General features: G+C 39.1%; 2 protein-coding genes across 2 annotated transcripts in view; one reads left to right on the top strand and one right to left on the bottom strand.

Annotated features, from left to right (window-relative positions):
* The window catches only part of aldh1l1 (aldehyde dehydrogenase 1 family, member L1), a 19,922-nt gene extending 6,445 nt beyond the window's left edge, over positions 1–13,477 (bottom strand). Inside the window, exons 1-10 of the mRNA XM_084062105.1 lie at positions 13,365–13,477; positions 11,990–12,138; positions 10,815–11,049; positions 10,067–10,232; positions 9,431–9,532; positions 8,809–8,898; positions 8,006–8,143; positions 1,697–1,822; positions 1,217–1,308; positions 756–903 (exon numbers count right to left, since the gene is read on the bottom strand). Coding sequence (XP_083918231.1) covers positions 756–903; positions 1,217–1,308; positions 1,697–1,822; positions 8,006–8,143; positions 8,809–8,898; positions 9,431–9,532; positions 10,067–10,232; positions 10,815–11,049; positions 11,990–12,116 — 1,224 coding nt within the window. The 5' untranslated portion in view covers positions 12,117–12,138; positions 13,365–13,477. The remainder of the gene's footprint in view (positions 1–755; positions 904–1,216; positions 1,309–1,696; positions 1,823–8,005; positions 8,144–8,808; positions 8,899–9,430; positions 9,533–10,066; positions 10,233–10,814; positions 11,050–11,989; positions 12,139–13,364) is intronic.
* LOC311048806 (uncharacterized protein) lies at positions 3,343–6,280 on the top strand. The gene is made up of 2 exons (XM_084062106.1): positions 3,343–3,610; positions 4,749–6,280. The coding sequence occupies exons 1-2, from the start codon at positions 3,412–3,414 to the stop codon at positions 5,525–5,527; spliced, it is 978 nt and encodes a 325-aa protein (XP_083918232.1). The 5' UTR covers positions 3,343–3,411; the 3' UTR covers positions 5,528–6,280.
* Positions 13,478–18,507: the final 5,030 nt, after the last annotated feature.

The following is an 18,507-nucleotide window of genomic DNA, read 5'->3' on the forward strand; positions in this document are numbered from 1 at the left end:
AACAAACGCAGATGATGCATATTGTAGTGGTAGTTAGAGACAAACAACCTGTAATGTGATTTAAAGGGTAAAATCACAACTTAAAGGTTTGTGTTCCCAGTGGAAGTAAGGATGAGAAGGGTAGAACAGGGTATTTAACCACTTACACCCTAATCTCCCTATTGTGGGCAATGGGCATGTCATAATAGTCAAACATTTGGCAAAAATAGCAGATCTGCAAACTCACAAGGTGTCGCTTTGTGACATGTTTTGAGCTTGTAAGTCGGCTAGAGATTTGGTGTCGAAGGAAAAAAGGAGGGGCCTAGTGTGTGTAGACCCCTAGGCTAGGGACACCAATCGATGAAGTATATATAGGGTTTAAGTTGTTAATTGAGTGACATCAGTCGGTGAAGTATATAGCGTTTGAGTGGTTAAATGAGTGACACCTCAGTGGGTTGATAAAAGCAGAGCTGTTGGAGTAAAGATGATGATGATGATAATGTTATCACTATAAATGCATGGAATCTCTGTGTGTTTGTCCCCCGCATACCTCGAGAACCGTCTGACCGATCCACTTCAAACTTGGCATGTGTACTGTCGAGCACTATTGCTATGAACTGTATTCGATGTACTGTTTCACAGTATTGGTTGTATATTGTTCTTTTCTGTTATATAATATAGGTTTTAGGTTGTCCAATAGATTAGCTTTATGTTGCATTGAAATGCACTGGCGCTATCTTTTAATGTACATATGACAATAAACTTTTGAGACTGACATAGTCTACGACCAGCTCCTCCTCGTCGTCCTCTCCACAGAGCTTTCTGACACACTTCTGGATAAAGTCCTGGAAGGTAGTGTTCATGTAGACATCCTCGTTTTGCAGCTGGCAGTTGCTGGCCCGTAGCTTCACCTCCTCCACCAGTCTACAGACAGATAAGAAGAGGGAAAGACAGAAAGAAAGAAAGAAAGAAAGAAAGAAAGAAAGAAAGAGAGAAAAATGTGTGGAATGAATGGAGGAAGGTGGGAATATATGGTAGGGAGAGACATTAGATGAAAGGAGATGTGATACTCAGGGAAATAAAAGAGAAGCGAGTAGAGAATGAAGGTAGGATATGATACAAAAACCAGGTAGCCTAAGGATATTAATGTTCATCTTAGATTAAGAAAAAGAGAGTGGGATGTGGGCATTTTGCTATGAATCCCATTTCAAATACACTTTTGCGCTTCTTTTTTTACCTGACTACGTCCATGGAGGCCGCACCAGACTTAAAGAAATCGGTGGAGTCCTCGATCTGGGCAACATTAGTCAGAATGCTCTGCCAAACGGCCTGTAAGAACACACCACATGAAGTGAGCAGGAGATGGCTGCTTTTGTTCTGCACAGAATGGCTACGGAAACATGTTTCTTACAAAACTACTATTTGTGTAATAAAAATCTATCATTTAATTTCACATACAATTTTACAATAAAGGTTTTCCATTTCATTCTGTGCCATTCCAGACTGTTTTAACCCTTTAAAACTGGGAAAGCATCTGCATCATTTTTTATTTTAGCGTTGGCTATTCAAAAATTGCAGATATCCAAGCTCACAGAGCATCAACATCTGCTGTTTTTGAACATTTTTGAAAAAAACTGTGAGAACTACTGATTTAGCGGGCATTTGTAGAATCAGCCTCAGGTTAAGGGGGTGGCCTGTAGAAGGGACAGAATAGTACCCTCATCTGTTCAGCAAATGCCTTCTCCTCCTCTGTGAGCTCCACAGCAGCACTTTCCCCAGAGCGGAAGTACTGTGATGCTGCGATCATCTTCCCATCCTCAAACTGCAGGTTCTTCACTAAGAGCTGCACATCGGCAGCACCCAAACAGAGAGAGAGAGAGAGAGAAGGAGACAGAACAAAGAGAAAGAGAGATAAAACATAAGTGCATGCAATGTGTTCACTAGTAGTCTCGTCTTGAGAAATTTGAAATATAGGACAGTCAAACACAGCTACTGCTTTTTTTCTGTTCTGGCCCCACAAGTGGTGGAATGAACTCCCACTGATGTCAGGACAGCAGACTCACTGCCCATCTTTCGCCACAGGCTGAAAACCCACCTCTTCAGGAAACACTACCCTTCCTCTTCGCCTTGCCTACTTGTTGTTAACTAGTTGTACAAGCTCTTGTTTTATTGTTTTATTGGATCTTGTTTATTCGATACACTTATTTGTTTTAGCTCTTGCTCATTTGATTTTCCTATTTGTCTCATCTGTTTAAGAAAGTAGGTAGCTGATATATTGCACTTTTATCTAGGTGCTAGGTATACTCTTAATTGCTTGTTTTAGAAGAGAATGCATTTAAGACTTCTGGTGATTAGTAGTTTCGTTCCCTACCTATGTTGAATGCACTTATTGGAAGTTGCTTTGGATAAAAGCGTCTGCTAAATGACTGTAATGTAATGTAATGTAATTAAAAGTAACCTATTTCATAGAACTAAGCAAAAATACAATGCCTATGCCTAATACCATGTTGATTAACCTCTGTGCTTATACATAATCCGTAGATCAGGAATGTTCAGTTTCCTGCCCATCCCTTTAGTAAGTAGAAGTTAATTAAGTTATTCGTTCGTTTAGTTATTATTATTACATTTGTTTTATTTTATTTTATATAAAAAGACAAGGACTGATTAACACATCACATTCACTATAGTGCAGTGGTGGATATGTGATAGTGTATTAATATACAATTTCCAAATTATATATCTAATTGTTGATATTCATTGGCATAGGTGTAGTCTATTGTATATTCATACATAATAAATTCACTGTACATTTACATTTATTGATAGAAGTACATATTCATCCATTCAGAGGGCTCAGTATTTTATTGAATCTTTATATTTATTATCATTTACCTTCAATTAGTTCTTGACTCTCTCTTACCCATACCTCCTGTGTCATTGTCACTGCCGTTATAGCCCTAAAATGGCTTTGATATTACACACATTTCATGTGTATACATGTATAATACATGTTTAATGTATTCAATATGGAATACATGAAATGTATGTAATATCACAGCCGTTCTACTGCTGTTGCTGCTATGACACTTTTTCAATAAAGGTTTATCGTATCCTCTTATGTATGAAATACAATGGTGAGGATAAATGTAGGCCAACAGGCTATAGTACAATTCAGGAAAGATTATGGGATTGAAAATTTGACAGGGAGACAATTTTGGAGAAAATGACTGATTATGTGGAAATCCCCCTCCCCGTTCCCCCTCAACTGCAGTCTGCTGGTACAACCCCTGCACACTAGGTGGCAATATTTCGTCTTTCTTTATATGCAGCTGTTTCTTGTAGCAAATTTGTTGCATACACATATTCTAAGTAAAACCAGTGACTGACTTAAACTTCAGTATTGCCTTTTTGAAGGCCTCTTTTCCGTGCAGAATGGCTACTGATACACTACAGTCATTTAACTTGCTTCTTACACAACGACTAACTGCAGCTGCCATTGAAATATTTGGGTTTGTAGAAAAAACAATAATTGACTATCATGAAGAGGTGCAGCGGACAAAGGTGGAGAATCAGCGATTGCAGAAGCTGCTGGATCTCGTCTACCAACCAGAGATAAGACTGCAGAGAACAGGTTTGTTCATCAACGTCATATGGTTCTCTGTCGCCGTTTGGCAGGTGTTTACACTAACATAATTAACCTATCGAATTATGTGTTGCAGGGAGGTCGCTGTTTCCTTTTTATATGGCAAAGTTACCGTCGGGTCTCATATCGGTTTTCTCATTATCTAAAATGGTGAAAACATTCCAATGTGGTTGTCGACAGTTTTGAAATGTTGGTAAACTCGCTTGTTGAGCGCATAGAGATCCATCTCTCGGCCGCGAATTTGTCGAAAATGTCAAAACAGCGACCTCTCCAGTTACCGACTTCGATGGGTCACTATTTAAAGTGTAACATCACGACTGGCAACGCTACTATCAACAACAAGGCCTGCTAAAACATACACATGGCACATTTTATGGCAAAATCTCCCGGAGTCTTCACAATAAAACGTCTTTATGACAAATTACTACTACATGCAGTGTGTGTGATCGAGGCCTACTTATTTGGGTTAATATTTTTTTTTCAGTATGACATGCATGTCCTAGACCTAGAGACTACAGGAATATCACAAGGGAGAAACATATTCAAACGCATTAGAAAGACATCAGCCACCAGAACCAAGGATGGCTGTTTTAATTGAATCTAACATGGTTAAAATGAAGTTACAGGTTACTATGGGTTTGTATAGGAAGGGGGCGTGTCTGTTAAAGTGCTCACAAAAGCCAGAGTAGATGTTAAAATTACCCCAAACATGTTTGAAAGTGAAATATCCCTTTTAAGTTTAGGATTAAATTCATATGATGCATCATTTGTTTCCATGCTATTGCAATTTGATATCCACTTGACATGGCGATTATGTAAAGGTTTGTGTGGACATTGTCATACATATCAACCAACTCGAGATGGCTGATCAACTCAACATCAGCTATGGAATTCTGAGGGACCAACAATTTTACAATCTCCACCAAAATCTACATATTTTACCTTGCGCTGTAGGGCTACAACTATCATCCAAGATCACAATATTGTTTGCAATGTACTACTCCAGCAAATGTGTTTAAGCTTGACCATCTCATGGACAGGGCCGTTGCCAGGAATTCTGGGCCTCATGAAAAGATATGATACTGTACAGGCCAGTGGTAACATATTTTTATTTGTGCCCTTACAGACTGCCAGAAACTATCTGTGCCCACATCAACAGAGGAAAGGTCCCCCAAGAAGCAGCATGGCAAGCAGGACAGCAACCCCAGTGTGGGACAGAAATACCCAGGCCAGATTAAGGAAGAAGAGGAGGAGAAGGAAGAGCTCTGGGCCAGGGGAAATGAGGGGCAACCATGGAGAGAGGATAGCGATGAGGGGGACTCTTTAACAAAAGAACTTATCAGAACAGTACAGCAACTGGAGAGCAGCACACAGGCTCAAGACAAATGTGAGCCAAACCCCTCCTCGGCAGAAGACCCCAACGCTTCTGAAGCCAAGAAGTTAAACATTAACTTTTACCGCTGCCATATATGCAATCACATTTTCACTCAACGAGATTTGCTTCAGGGCCATCTCATCACGCATCAAACAAAGGGGAACTTTGACTGTCTCATATGTGGTAAACATATGAGTTGCCAGAGCATGCTGCGCACTCACATGAAAGTGCACACAGGAGAAAGGCCCTTTCAGTGCAAATTTTGCGGGAAAGGTTTTAAAAAAAGGGGCCACCTGACAGACCATGAAAGAACTCACACAGGAGAGAAGCCTTTTAGGTGCCATGTCTGCCTGAGGTCATTCAATAGAGGTACAACTATGAGGAACCACATCTTTGCAAAACACATTGGGAAGAGTCCCTATAAATGTGTGGATTGTGATGAGACATTTACAGAAAGGCTGTTGATGAACAAGCACATGCAAATGGTTCATGGCATTGGTCTTTCGGTTAAAACTTCCAGCCCTCCATAGTAAATCTGGAAATAAGTTAAATAGCAATGGGTTCCCTTGACATATTTCTTGTTTTGTTTTGTCTGCAAAATCCCCCCATAAGTAAGTAAGCCTTGCCGAGCCATGTGGCCCATAGGGCAGGAGTCTATCTCCTGTTTCTGTAGTGTGAGGCAGCTTGATGTACAAGGCATTGGGTACCATTTTTAGTCTTTGGTATGACCCGGCCTAGCCCTAGAATGGCTGTGATATTACATACATTTCATGTATTCCAAATACGCAGCCATAGATCGCTCCTATGCCCACCCGGATAGCAGCACTGATCTTTGCAGTGGTTAAAATTGTTGTGCTGCGCGTGTACTCCCCCAATAATTAATTCCTGTGACTTGTAGTCAGATATTGTCCTCTAGTTTCATATCCATTTGAAAGTTCTGTCAGAGAACTTCTGTTTAGCAAAATATCTCCACTTTTCCACGAGACGCACACGGACGACATTCTTTGTCGGCGACAGGGCTGAAATGATTGATGAACTGAACACTTCCTTTGGGGAGCACATACGTATGGGGCACACAATTGACAGGTGTGATTAATTACCCTACACCAATCGCAGGTTAAAATAAGCCCAAGGGTATTAAACATTTTGTTCCATGACATTTTCCCATTAATATCTCAACCATTCATTTTTAATCTGGTATGTGCTTTCTTTAAAATGTTCCTGCCAGTGTGGGGGATCAAATTAGGAACCTTTTGGCCACCAGCAATGCATGCTCCTCTAACATCTAGACCACACTGTCTTTAATAATCTGAAAATGTAGACCACCTCTGCCGCCTTATATAATTGCCTAAGATACAAATGTTGTAAAAAGTGATGATTTGTGAAAGTTATGTTTAACAAAATGTGAATCATTTATTCTCTACAGAGCACATCTTAAATTTTTATTTATCCCCAACCCAATGGAAATCTGCCACAGGAACCCATGGTGTAAGTAACTTCCAGGTTGGCTTACATAAAGAATCAGTTCAGTCCTATAACTTATATTGGCAAGGATATAGGTCAATGATATTAGGTAAAATAACTCCTTAAATGTGCTTTAAGTGATATTTTTTGTTAAAATAAGTGTTAAATAGCTCTTTTCTGAAAGTAATCATTGCTATAGAGTGTTTCATGTTGGGATACCAATTTGATCCAATCGGGAGAGAACTAACATGGTATACAAGATAAACAAGTGAAATTGGAAGTTATGAAAATAAATGAATGAGCAGGCACAATTGGAAGTGGAACACTGCACATTTTAGGCTAATATATTCTTTCTCTCTCCTGATTGGTTGAAATTGGTGTCCCGCCAGAAAATGTATTTTCTGTTTACTAACATAACTGGAGAGATGGAGAGATCCGAACACCCCATAAATATAGTTAATTTGTTACTATCAGAATATAATACTTTAACATTTTAACAAAATACCTTTTGTTTTAACCAAAAATATCACTTACAGGCAGCACTTTTAAGAATGATGTCATTTCATATTGAGGATTTGTTTGCATAAATACTGGGGACAATCATGTACAAGAAGAGATATAGTAACATTGAAACTCTTTGAAAGCAGCCTGATTGGACAGAGCAGTGTACAAAATGTTGGGTAATGGAAAAGTAGGAGCAATAAAATATCTGCAGATTTTTTATCGAACGGGTGACACTGCAAGTATACTATGGAGGTAAAAAAAAAAAAAAGTGCCATGGCCACAAAAAAAGTCAATGAAAAGCTTATGAGGAGATTTGTAATTACATACTGTGCTAGTTGTCTTTAATAATCTGAAAATAGGCTGTTGCTAACTCAAAAGAACATGCTTTACTTTTCAATGGAAGATTAATTTGACTGTCCATGCAAGTATATACTTTAGCAGCAGGCTTAAGCATGCTCTAGTTAGTACAACAGAGTCGAGCACCATTAAGACTCTTCCCTGCCTCATTAGTTTGTACATTTCAAAAGTTTGAGAACATTTCTATATGTAATTGTAAACCTGGTGCATTCACTTTTGGTGCATTATTAAAATGATGCTTAACCTTTCATACATGAATGTGATTCTACTTGGTTCCATTCAATGTTCCTTTATAATCTTCCACTCTTCAATGTCATCTGCTTTTATACCTAAACCAAACTACTGACTGACTGACTGACTGGACAGAAGACAGGACTCTGAACTGACAGCTTCAGAACTTGATATTAATTAGTGGAAGTTTGTTAGTGTACCTTAGTTTGTTCGTGAAAATAAGTTCATAAAAAGTGTGTCTCTCCCACACAACACACACACACACACACACACACACACTGGTGTATACCTTTTTGTAGAACAGCACTATAGTACTGTAATGAATGTCTGAGGTGACTTTTACCGTCTTAATTTCTTTTCAATAAAGTAATGCAGAGATCGTTATTGCGTATGGGAATCAACTTTTTCTTTGGGAAGACAAAGTCAAGTGGTGTGCCTTCTACTCAACTTACAGTCTTGCCATCATTGCCAAAGAGAACCAGGCCCGCCTTGGTGACGATGCCAGGACGACTGGCTCCTGGGATCTCCAGGGGTTGTCCGTTTGCTGCGGTGCCATTGTCAACTAGAGTTGAGCCATAGAAAGTCACTTTCTATGGGAGAAGAGACAGACCACAGTGTATTTGAAGTAAGAATTCCCCCTTAAATGGAATTTACACATGCTACTGTTGTGATCTTAAAATATTTGTTGTTGTGTTCTTGAACAAAGATATTAGCAAACAGAGGCAAGACTGTCTCATTCCAACAAACAACACTAGAGAGACTCAAATACTGAGAGGCTACCTATCAGTAATCCATGTGTTTTTACTGGGATCATTTTACATTTTCTGGGTAAGCTTCGAGTTCTCTTATGAAATAGAGGTCTTTTAGGTGTAAACCAATCTTACAATACATTTTTTCCATTTATTGCTAAAGGTGCAGTTCCATAAATTGTAACTTGATACCATAAGATATGAGTCTGTACTTTACACTGTAGTTATGAGTCAGTTAATAAATATTGAATTATCCAAGATCATAGATTTGATAAATACAGTATGAATACTGTTTTTGACGTGTTATAAAATTCATAAAATGCAGCTTCATTCTCTGAAGCAAACTTTCATCATGACTGTCTGTAATGAGAGCTGTCTCAAAAAAGAATGCATCACCAAGGATAACTTGCCAGTCCTTAACGACTAATTCACAATACGCAGGACCTTATTTAAGCCAAGCAAACTGCGATTTATCATTTGTTAATGGGAATATAATAAACATGTACCTGTCCGTCAACCTCTGCCCAGGCACCAGGCACTTTGTCGTTGCCTCTGATCCAGTTGTGGATGGCCGCAGCAGTCTGGTTCCAGTCGATCTGTCAATAGTCAAAGGCATAAGAATCTCTCATCAATTTCTTCAGCTGTAAAGAGGTACACAATGTATTGATGAAAGACTAGTTGACAATGCACATAAAACTAAAGGTAAGCACAGAGCAACTGGTTATGATTATTCACACCAACAGCTCTTCTAACGCATTGGTACAGTTGGACCTTGGGTTGTATACTGTTGCTACCTGGGCATGATATATGTCCAAATGTAGTCGATCATCTTTATGCGTTGCTTCTGTGCTCCATGAATGAGAAAGTAGAAGTACTGTGGCGATACTATTCACGGACATTGTAGACAAAACAGGTCTCATAATCACACCTTTAGCACATTAATGAACACAAAATGGATTCTTCTGACAATGTATGAAAAACATGTCCTGGTACATAATGTTGGGAAAGTGAAATGGCTGTATTCAGCCATGTGGTCACTCCCAGGAGAAGCTGTCCATGTGTCAGCAACAATCAGACCAAAATGCACAGAAATATATCAGTGACATTGTAGATCAAACACTACATTACCTTAGAATTGTCCTTTTTCTGAATGCACTCATATGTTGCTCCCTCCTTGGGCTGGGTGATTCGTGGGGCCTTCCCTTCCGCTATAAGGCGCACAGCATCCACCTGGAAACAACCCAATTCTTTATTATCATTGTTTCATTGTCAAGGAAATGCAAGTGAATGTAAACATGGTATTAAGTCATTGACTGGAGCTGCACTCATTGACTGGAAAATCTAAACTGTATTTTGTGGAAGCGCAGCATTATCAGTAACATCTATGGTTTGAATTTGTCTCATGAAAATGTTCAGCTACTGTAGCTTGACCACTGAGAGAGGGTGTGTTGTCACACACCCTCTTTATAGTTTCATCATGCAGTGTCAACACAATTTTATGGACTTTGTTATTACAGTGTTTGTTATGTTGGGAAATTAAGATAGAGAGGTTACTAACAGAGAAGGCAGACTATGAATATCTTTCCAGTACAGACACTAAAGATTGACCAATTCCACCTGCCGACCCATATGATACATGTATGTGTGCTTTATTTTACACACATAATCTTCATTTAGAACAGTATGTTGCCATAATTACTTATTTTCTTTTAGATTTTTACAACGTTTAATTAGAACGATTGCATCTTCCATCAGAAGACTTACAGTGCCTTTGACTCCCTCTGGGAAGAGGAACCTCTTGTAGATGGTGTTGACAGTGTCATCAGGCTCGACATCACACTCCCTCTGCAACAGGATTGGTCCAGTGTCCAGCCCATCATCAGCCCAGAACACTGTGAACCCGCCTTTTTTGTCACCATGGATCAGGGTCCTGTGCGGGCAGATGGTTGAGAATGAACTGATAATGTACATACTGTATAGTGTAGCTGGATTGATTTTTACCTGTTACTATGACTCAGCCAGGTCAGCAAAAATATAAATTTCCCTTGAAAATAGTATGAAAAAGGAGTCTAGCATCAACAAAAAAAAAGAGTCTAGCATCAACATTGCACACATGTGTAGAACCACTTCCATTCTACTTCCTATCACAGCTGTTTGTCAATGTTTACACAATGTAATAGCATACGCGGTGTGAGCCGACGTGAGCCATGACGTCACACATTTTACGGTTTCCCCCGTATTGCCTGTTTACATGGAGATGCGAGGCGGAGCGTTTTCAAAGATTTCCACTCTGGAAGGGGGTTTCACTTTCTTGCGTTTTCAACCCCCCGAAAATGCCGTTGCCGTCTAAACGGAAGGCACATCTGATAGTTTATTTTGCCGTTTTCTCTAGAGACCGTTGTCATCTAAACGGGGCCTAAAAAGGTTATCCACATGAGATGGCACCATCGTGTTTAACTTTCTCATGTCGCTGCCATCTGCTGAACCATCACAGGTGCAGCCAGTAGCTCACCAGTTTATGGCGGAAGCCCCCCGGTGGAGAGGTAGCAGGGAGGGGTGGTAAATGATAGAGCCATGCTTCGGGTGGTCGATGACCTCCATGGGGATGAACTGGGAACAGAAGGGCAGGACATTGAGCTCTGCGCCAGTTGCCTTGTACTGCGCAACCACCTCTGGGATAGCCTGACCCTTTAGTCGCCAGCGAGGGAATTTGAAGACAGCAATGCCATCCTTTTCTGCTTCTGCGGCTGTGTGAAGAGGGAAAGGACAAATCAGTATAAATCAGACCAAATGTGAGGTAAACGAGTATGGCAATCCACGCCTTATGGCTGCTTTACATAAGTTTCACGACAACTTCCCTTGTCAGCTATCTGGGTCTCTGTGTCTCTTTTAAAGAATGGAAGGTGGAAATCTCAGCACTCCAAAATGAGGGATGCAAGGCAGAGGCTCAGTTATGCATTGTTTTCATAAGGCTGCACCCACTGCTTAGGAAAGCGCCCAGAGGAGGCGCACCTGCTTATTTTCCTATCTGTGTCTCTTTTCAGCCTTCTACTGTAATGAAACAGCTGTTTTGTTTAGGTCACAAGTTGCATCACCATGATGCTACATGATACATCCACCTATTATATGTATTATCAGTTTATGTTAGATGCCTATTTTGCAAGGATTGCCTTAGATAGCATATAACCACAGCAAAGCTGTGGTTATATGCTATCAGAGCGTTATAACGCTCTGTGGTGTCTTGGGAAACAGGATCATGATAAGGAGACAGCAGGTGACAGCAGGTGATAAAATGACTGCATCTTTAACAGTCAAACATCCACAACAACCAAGTTGACTCTGATAACAGAAATAGTGATTTTATTTTTACTTGCAGAAACTAACAAAGGTGGGGTGTCTAAATTCCAGCTGATGTCAGCATTTGAATAGTTCGGTCTGCATCCTCATGTTTCAAGTTACACATATAAAGTAAAATAATTGACTCTAACAAACATAACTTTGATAAAGCATGATAACTTTACTCTTCTCTGGTACAGTCAAAACGTATAGCTTGAGAAGTAGTTCTAATTAAGTCTAAAGGACTTCAACTCTGTACAGTTTGAACTTCATGATGTTGCCATGTATTTCACAGCTGATAGTAGACTTAACACTTGTCACACTTGCTGATGTCATCATGACTGTTCTCACCCAGTGGGTCTGCCTTGCCATCCTTGTCCGGTATGGTGAAGACCCCCACGATGTCATGGCCATCTCTCCTCAGCTCCTTGTACACCTCCTGGCCAAAGATGCTCTGACCAATCACTGCGATCTTCATCTTCAGATGTTCTCACAATGTTCTAGAGAGCAAAATGCACCACGGCATAACCTCAGGGAAAGTATTACACAATGTAATACAATACAGTTTTAGTTATCAATCTTTCTTTGTGACATCCATTGTGTGCTCCATAGGTGTAAAGTAACTAAGTACATGTACTCTCCACTATAATTATATGAAAACTTAAGAAACTAGTTAGCCTACTTTGTAGATTTTGATTATTATTACAAAACATGAATTACCCACTTCAGCCCTATATACATTTCAGCCATTTGAAAATAGCAGATCTATAAGCTCACAATGCTCGCCATGTGTTGTGAACTTGTATTATTTTCAAAAGATTTCTATACATTTTGATCTTGTGAAATGGGACATTCTGCCTAAAAGTACTTTTACTTTTTGTACTTTAAGTATATTTTGATGCCAACACTTTTGTACTTTTACTCAAGTAAATGTTTAATACAGGACGTTTACTTGTAACAGAGTATTTCTACCTTGTGGTATTAATACTTTTACTTAAGTACAACATGTGAGTACTTCTTCCAACACTGCGCGCAGCCAATCACATAATGATCTGACAGTTCAAGTCAGATTGACCAATCAGATCCACAAAGCGTTTAGCGACAGTTGACAGCTCATGAACAACGGACTACGTGCAGACAGACAATAATACGTCTACAACCGTTCTTTTAAACCGTCTAAACGCTAGACTACCAAAGCACTTATTATCCATTAGCAATTCTATTTATATCACGTCCGTGGTGGTTAGTTACATTAAGTGCAGGCACTATTATTGTACCGAGAAACTCTGCTAAAGCCAGTTTGACAGTTTAAAAAGAATACCAAAACGCTCGCCCCAAAACACAGTCGCCACGGGGAAAATCCGGCGGCATTCACCTGGACCTGGTATTACTAAACGTAACCTCAGTAACCTATGCCTAATCTAACCTTATTCTAAACGTAACCTCAGTAAAACGGTGCCAAAACCTAACCTTATTCATAAACTAAACCTCAGTAAAACTATGCCTAAACCCTAAACTTATTTCTAATCTTATCCTCAGTAAAACAAATACAAGAATACAAGAACCGCTGGTCCGGGAAACAAAATGGGGGTGAGCGTGTTTTGGGGCGAGTCTTCCGGTTACCTTTAAAACATGTCAAGCTATCAAGCGCATGTTTCAATGTCATGGTCGATATCGCAGAGCTTTAACACAGAATCGCAAAGCTATTAATAAAGACCAACTTTACCCCTCCTGCTACTGCGGACCCACGTCTCCCCTGCTTGGTTGAAAAAGAACGATCAGTACAAATCCGTGTCTCTTTATTTCGACCCCTAGAAAGAGCTGCGCACATGAACCCTAATTATGTAACGTAGAAGTCCAGTGATTTGATAGGATAGCCCGGTGGCCTCAAGGGGAGGGACCACCCAGATAGGCCTGCAAACTGCAAATCAAAATTAAATAATTAAATCATTTAAATGCAACAGGTACAGCTATAGTTTGGCTGTGAGTGGTGTAAAATAGCAAGGTGAGGTGGGGTGAAATAAATCAGATTTGAATTTTTACCAATGTGAGTCACCTGACCTGGCCTGTGCTATCCTCATTTGACCTCAGTAATTCTGTGAGTTTCTCAATAACAGTCCATTACAGTCCATATTAACCCCATAAACCTAGTTGTAAAAGTTGCATCAAAGACAAGAGAGCATAAATGGGCTGGTGTTCAGCTCAGCCACCTTCACTCCCTACAAGCACAACAAAGTAACAATGACGGTCATTGTTGTTGTCCAGAGATCAACAAGCCAGCTATGTGTAACATGTTTTTTGCCCAGTTAAAAGGTTTTATGACTGAGTTATGTAGCAAGTAATAGGCTACTGTATACAGTCATGAGCTGCAAGCTCACAAGTAAGTGGAGCAAGTTCACAAATAGGCATTTTAATATGCCTTAACTAACTGAATATAGCATGTAATCTAGTGTGATCTTCAGATGTTGTGTAGGCCAAATCAAAGAGCAATGCATTAATACACATTATCCTTTTAGCCGTAATGTCTGACTGTACCACGTGCTGTTTATATTTCTGACTAATAATGTATTCAATCAAAAATACAAGATCAGTTATTTTCAGCAAGCGATACCGCTGCTCACTACAGAGTATAAATTAGGCTTAACTCTGAATGTTGTTCTCATACAGAAATATGTCATAACCTTTGAATATAGCTTAACACCATCATGTTCTTAAACATATTTTAGAATCAGTCCAAAAACAAATCAGCTCAAAAGATCTTGCTAAACTGCTCAGTCCACCACAAAGGGCACAGCCATAAAACCTGAAAACATAACACTTTAAATCTATTTTTAAGACTTAATTTCATGAAAAAGTATTCTTATGATACATCTCTTATTACTCCTTGTGTTTCATTATGTTATGGATTTACTGTTTGTTTGTTTTTAAAGCACAAGTTAAACACCTTCCTATGGTGCAGGAAGGACAGGAGGTCACTGGTCCAGAATAATGTGGGAGTGTCAGCCAGGGTGGAGTGAGCCAAGGTTATTATAGTTTAGATTTTTTATTTCGTTTTTATTTTTATTTTGTTTTGACTTTTTGTTTTCAATTTCAGTTTAGTTTTGATTTGTTTTCAAAGTGGTTTAGTTTAGTTTAGTTTTTTTTTTAAGGATTAGTTACAGTTTAGTTTTAATTAGGTTTAGTGTTAGTTTTAGTTTTTCTTATTGTAATGAGGTATTTGTCAGGGGTAAAATTCAGAAAGACAAATTTTGAAAATAGCCGATCTACATGCTGACAAAGCATCACAAGCTTGTAGATCGGCTATATAACTAAATACTAAAAACTAATGTATTACTAATTCTAGTTTTTGTTATTTTGTTAGATTTAGTTATGTATAATAACCTTGGAGTGAGCCAGCAGGATAGTTGGAATGCAGTAGCAGGGAGTCTGGACATGAATTAATTAATAATTAATATTAAAAATAATATTATGGGATCAAGCTGAGCCCCATTGAATAAAATTCTTAATCTAGGCTGTCTATAACGTTCTACCTGTTATGATCGGGGAAGGTGCCCTCTGTGCCTGAAGAAAGCCCTCAGTATCATGGTCAGTATCATGACAGTATCACCAGTATCATGTCAGTATCATCAGTATCATGTCAGTTTCATGTCAGAATCATGAAAGTATCATGTCAGTAGCATCAGTATCATGTCAGTATCATGTCAGTATCATGACAGTATCATGGTCAGTACCATCGCATCAGTATCATGTCAGTTCAAAATGATAAAAGTCTCACAACAGCATTGTGCCTAAAGGTGTTTTTTTTTACTTTAAAACACTTCAGGTGATGAAGGCCATGTTTAGCTGAAACGTTGTACCACCTGTAGCCTACCGCTTTTCTGTGTTATAAAGTAAAAAAGAAAATGAGGATTCTGTTGTGCAGACATGATCTTTTGAACTGTTACTGCACCAGCGACGAACTGGATGTGTGCAATCCATTTCAGAACCAGTATCATGGTCAGTATCATCAGTATCCTGTCAGTGTCCTGTCAGTATCATTTCAGTATCATGTCAGTATCATGGTCATTATCATGGTCAGTATCATGTCAGTATCATGGTCAGTATCATGTCAGTATCATGGCCAGTTTAATGGCCTGCCCAACACATGTGGCCCTTATAAAGAAGAGCATTTGACACCTGTGGCCCTTATAAAGAAGAACATTTGACAAATAGTAATAATTTCACTATCATTATTAATTATAATTAGCCTATATTATAATTCAAATGAGTTGGCTGCCATTAATCAGTTTTGTTTCACTTTTAACCTGATGCAGTGATGTCATTAAGTGCCCTCCCACCTTGTAATCTTGCAGCTGCATTGAAAACAACTTGAGAAAGGTACTATGCAAAGTGCAAACATGGTAAGTTCACTCCCCCATCAATAAATTGTTGCTTTTACACTTCCCGTTACAAAACGTTGATGTGTTCATTTCATGAGATTTTGTTAGCTTGGTTTGTACAGAGTCAGGCTAATTGTTTTCCCTTATTTCAATGGGATAATTAAGTAAACTGGATCCTGGCTTTAGTTTGCCCTCATCTTAAAGTTAACATGTTTTTGATAGAGATGCAGGGGGCAGATGAGATAGGGGGGTAATAGCAGGATTTTCTTCATTCATTTCAGTGTGAAATGGCACGAGAGCCCCACAAAAGCATACCCCCCTAGATCGGCGCACGCACGTGCCCTTTTATGATCTTTGAGCACCTGCCCCTCCATTGGTCTCTGCACAGTCCTGCTGAAGGCCATAGCGCACTGCTTCTCAAACCTTTTTATTTCAATTTTCAAGGACCCCCAGTTTAGTATGCATTAGGACATTTTCTAATGAATTTTCTAACGTTTTTATCTGAGACATTTTAACTTATAAGCAAGAAATAAATTAAACACAATTTTGATAGAAAAAAACAAATTGAACTTTTAACGAACAAAATGACCAGTCAAACTAGCCACAAATCAACCTGCTTATGCTAAGGTGTTTCAGATAACAAATTAATGATAAATAAAGAAATCTATAGGAGCTGATAGAGCTGTTGCTATTCTTAACGCTAAAGGTTAGAAAGCTCAAAGATCCTTATTTCAACTGGAACTGTATGTCCACAGACAGAACATGTTAAAATAATAATCATGCTTATTGAGGGGGTTCCCAGCAAAATGAGTTAATTTAGTATAAAAATAAGTTTAACTACTTTAACTCCATATACTGTACATACATAAATACTTGCATTATGCATTATCTCGCACTCTCCTCTTCTTGCTAAAAAATCCTTAATGTTTTGTTCAAGTCAAGGAACCATCCATTGTGGTTTGTTGTTAAGTCTGGGTGGCACATTGTTCAATAGATCCTTTCCATTGTTTTAACTTGACTTTCCACAGATATAACTCTAAACAGAGGACTTTGCTCTGAGGCATGACTTGCCTTGTTGGCTAGGTCAACATCAAATATGTAACCTGAAATATACTTTGGGAATTGAAGCTAATGATTAATATAGTGAATTTACATTATTTCATAAAAAGTCTGCAGCTGGATTAGCTGTTATCGCTTTATTGTGTTGGCAAGTATCCCAATTGAACAGGAACATATATTTTTTACATCTATTTCAAAAATAGACAATGACAGTAGAAAGCATGTGCAAGTCTTGTGAGGGGGAATAGTTAGTTAAACATTCAGTTTCCTAACTGGTTGGCTGGTTCTTGCGTCACTCCGTGTGCAAATGTTGCATAGTATAGTCTGTGCATATCTTGCATAGTCATAGTCTGTGCTTGTTTGTGCCGGTAAATTTAGTTAATGATTGACTCTGCATGACCTGACCAACCTACCTGACTGATACTGTGGTGGTTTTCTTTGTAGGTGTGTCTAATTATTTGTATTTTTTGAAGGAGAATTGGCAGCCCACTCCTCAGAGTTTTATGTGGGCTGTTGCATGCCCAAGCAGGGGTCTCATTCTGTGCCCTGACTGCCTTCTGTGGGCATATATAAGTTGTGCTGTGCACATGTATTTGTATGTGTTTGTGTGCATGTGTATGTGCATTTGTATCCTTAGCAATAGGAATGTTGCAAATTGCAATAGCCTACAATAGATGCCCCAAAATGAACTCCTTTTTTTCCCCTTTGTGGTCCCAACTTGTCTCATCCCCTATTCTTAGAAAGTATTACTTAATCTTGTCCACAGGGGGGCAGCACCGAACCTTAAAATAATTATTATCGCCTCTCCAGGTAGCCTATTTCTATTCCTCTTTGATAGCTCAGATCATTCTCTAGTCTAAACTTAAACACAACTTCAAAGACAGCTCAGAAGTAGCAGAGAAAAAGTCATGTTTTCTGACGAAATCTTCAGTGACTCAGTTAATGGGACTTCCTTGAAATCCAACTCAAGATTTAGAACTTTGCAGTTCTGTAGCAGCTCTTTTGGTGAGGGTACAGGGAAGGGAGAGGAGGCAGTGTGGAAGTTTCACCACTTAATTTCCTAATATTGCTGATGTAAATGTATGACAATAATGGAAAGGAAAAGCAGTATTTTTCTTATTACTTGATTTATTAGCCTACTGTTCTTATTATTATCTTCTGTATATTGTATTGCTCTTGCTGCACATTCTTGCAGCCACAAACATTTCACTGCTTGTACCTGTATAAGTGTGTGAGTGACAAATAAACCACTTTTGAAGTCATGCAGTAAGTAGTCTACTGGGAGCTGATGGTAGGTGTTGCGCTCCACCTCAGCAATCCATCTCCCAAGCCAGGGGTCTAGTGCATTGAAAATGACCTTGTTCTTGTCCAATGCTGACAATAAGCCAACTCTGACATACTAATACTTTATTAAAATACTTTCAATGCTGC

Source organism: Gymnoscopelus microlampas (genome assembly GCF_963454915.1).
Source record: "Gymnoscopelus microlampas genome assembly, chromosome: 7".
Taxonomy (NCBI): Eukaryota; Metazoa; Chordata; class Actinopteri; order Myctophiformes; family Myctophidae; genus Gymnoscopelus; species Gymnoscopelus microlampas.

Coding starts and splice junctions, on each gene's coding strand:
- LOC311048806 (XM_084062106.1), top strand. CDS start 3,412: ATGGCTACTGATACACTACAGTCATTTAACTTGCTTCTTACACAACGA. Junction 3,611..4,748: donor GATAAGACTGCAGAGAACAG/GTTTGTTCATCA, acceptor GTGCCCTTACAG/ACTGCCAGAAACTATCTGTG.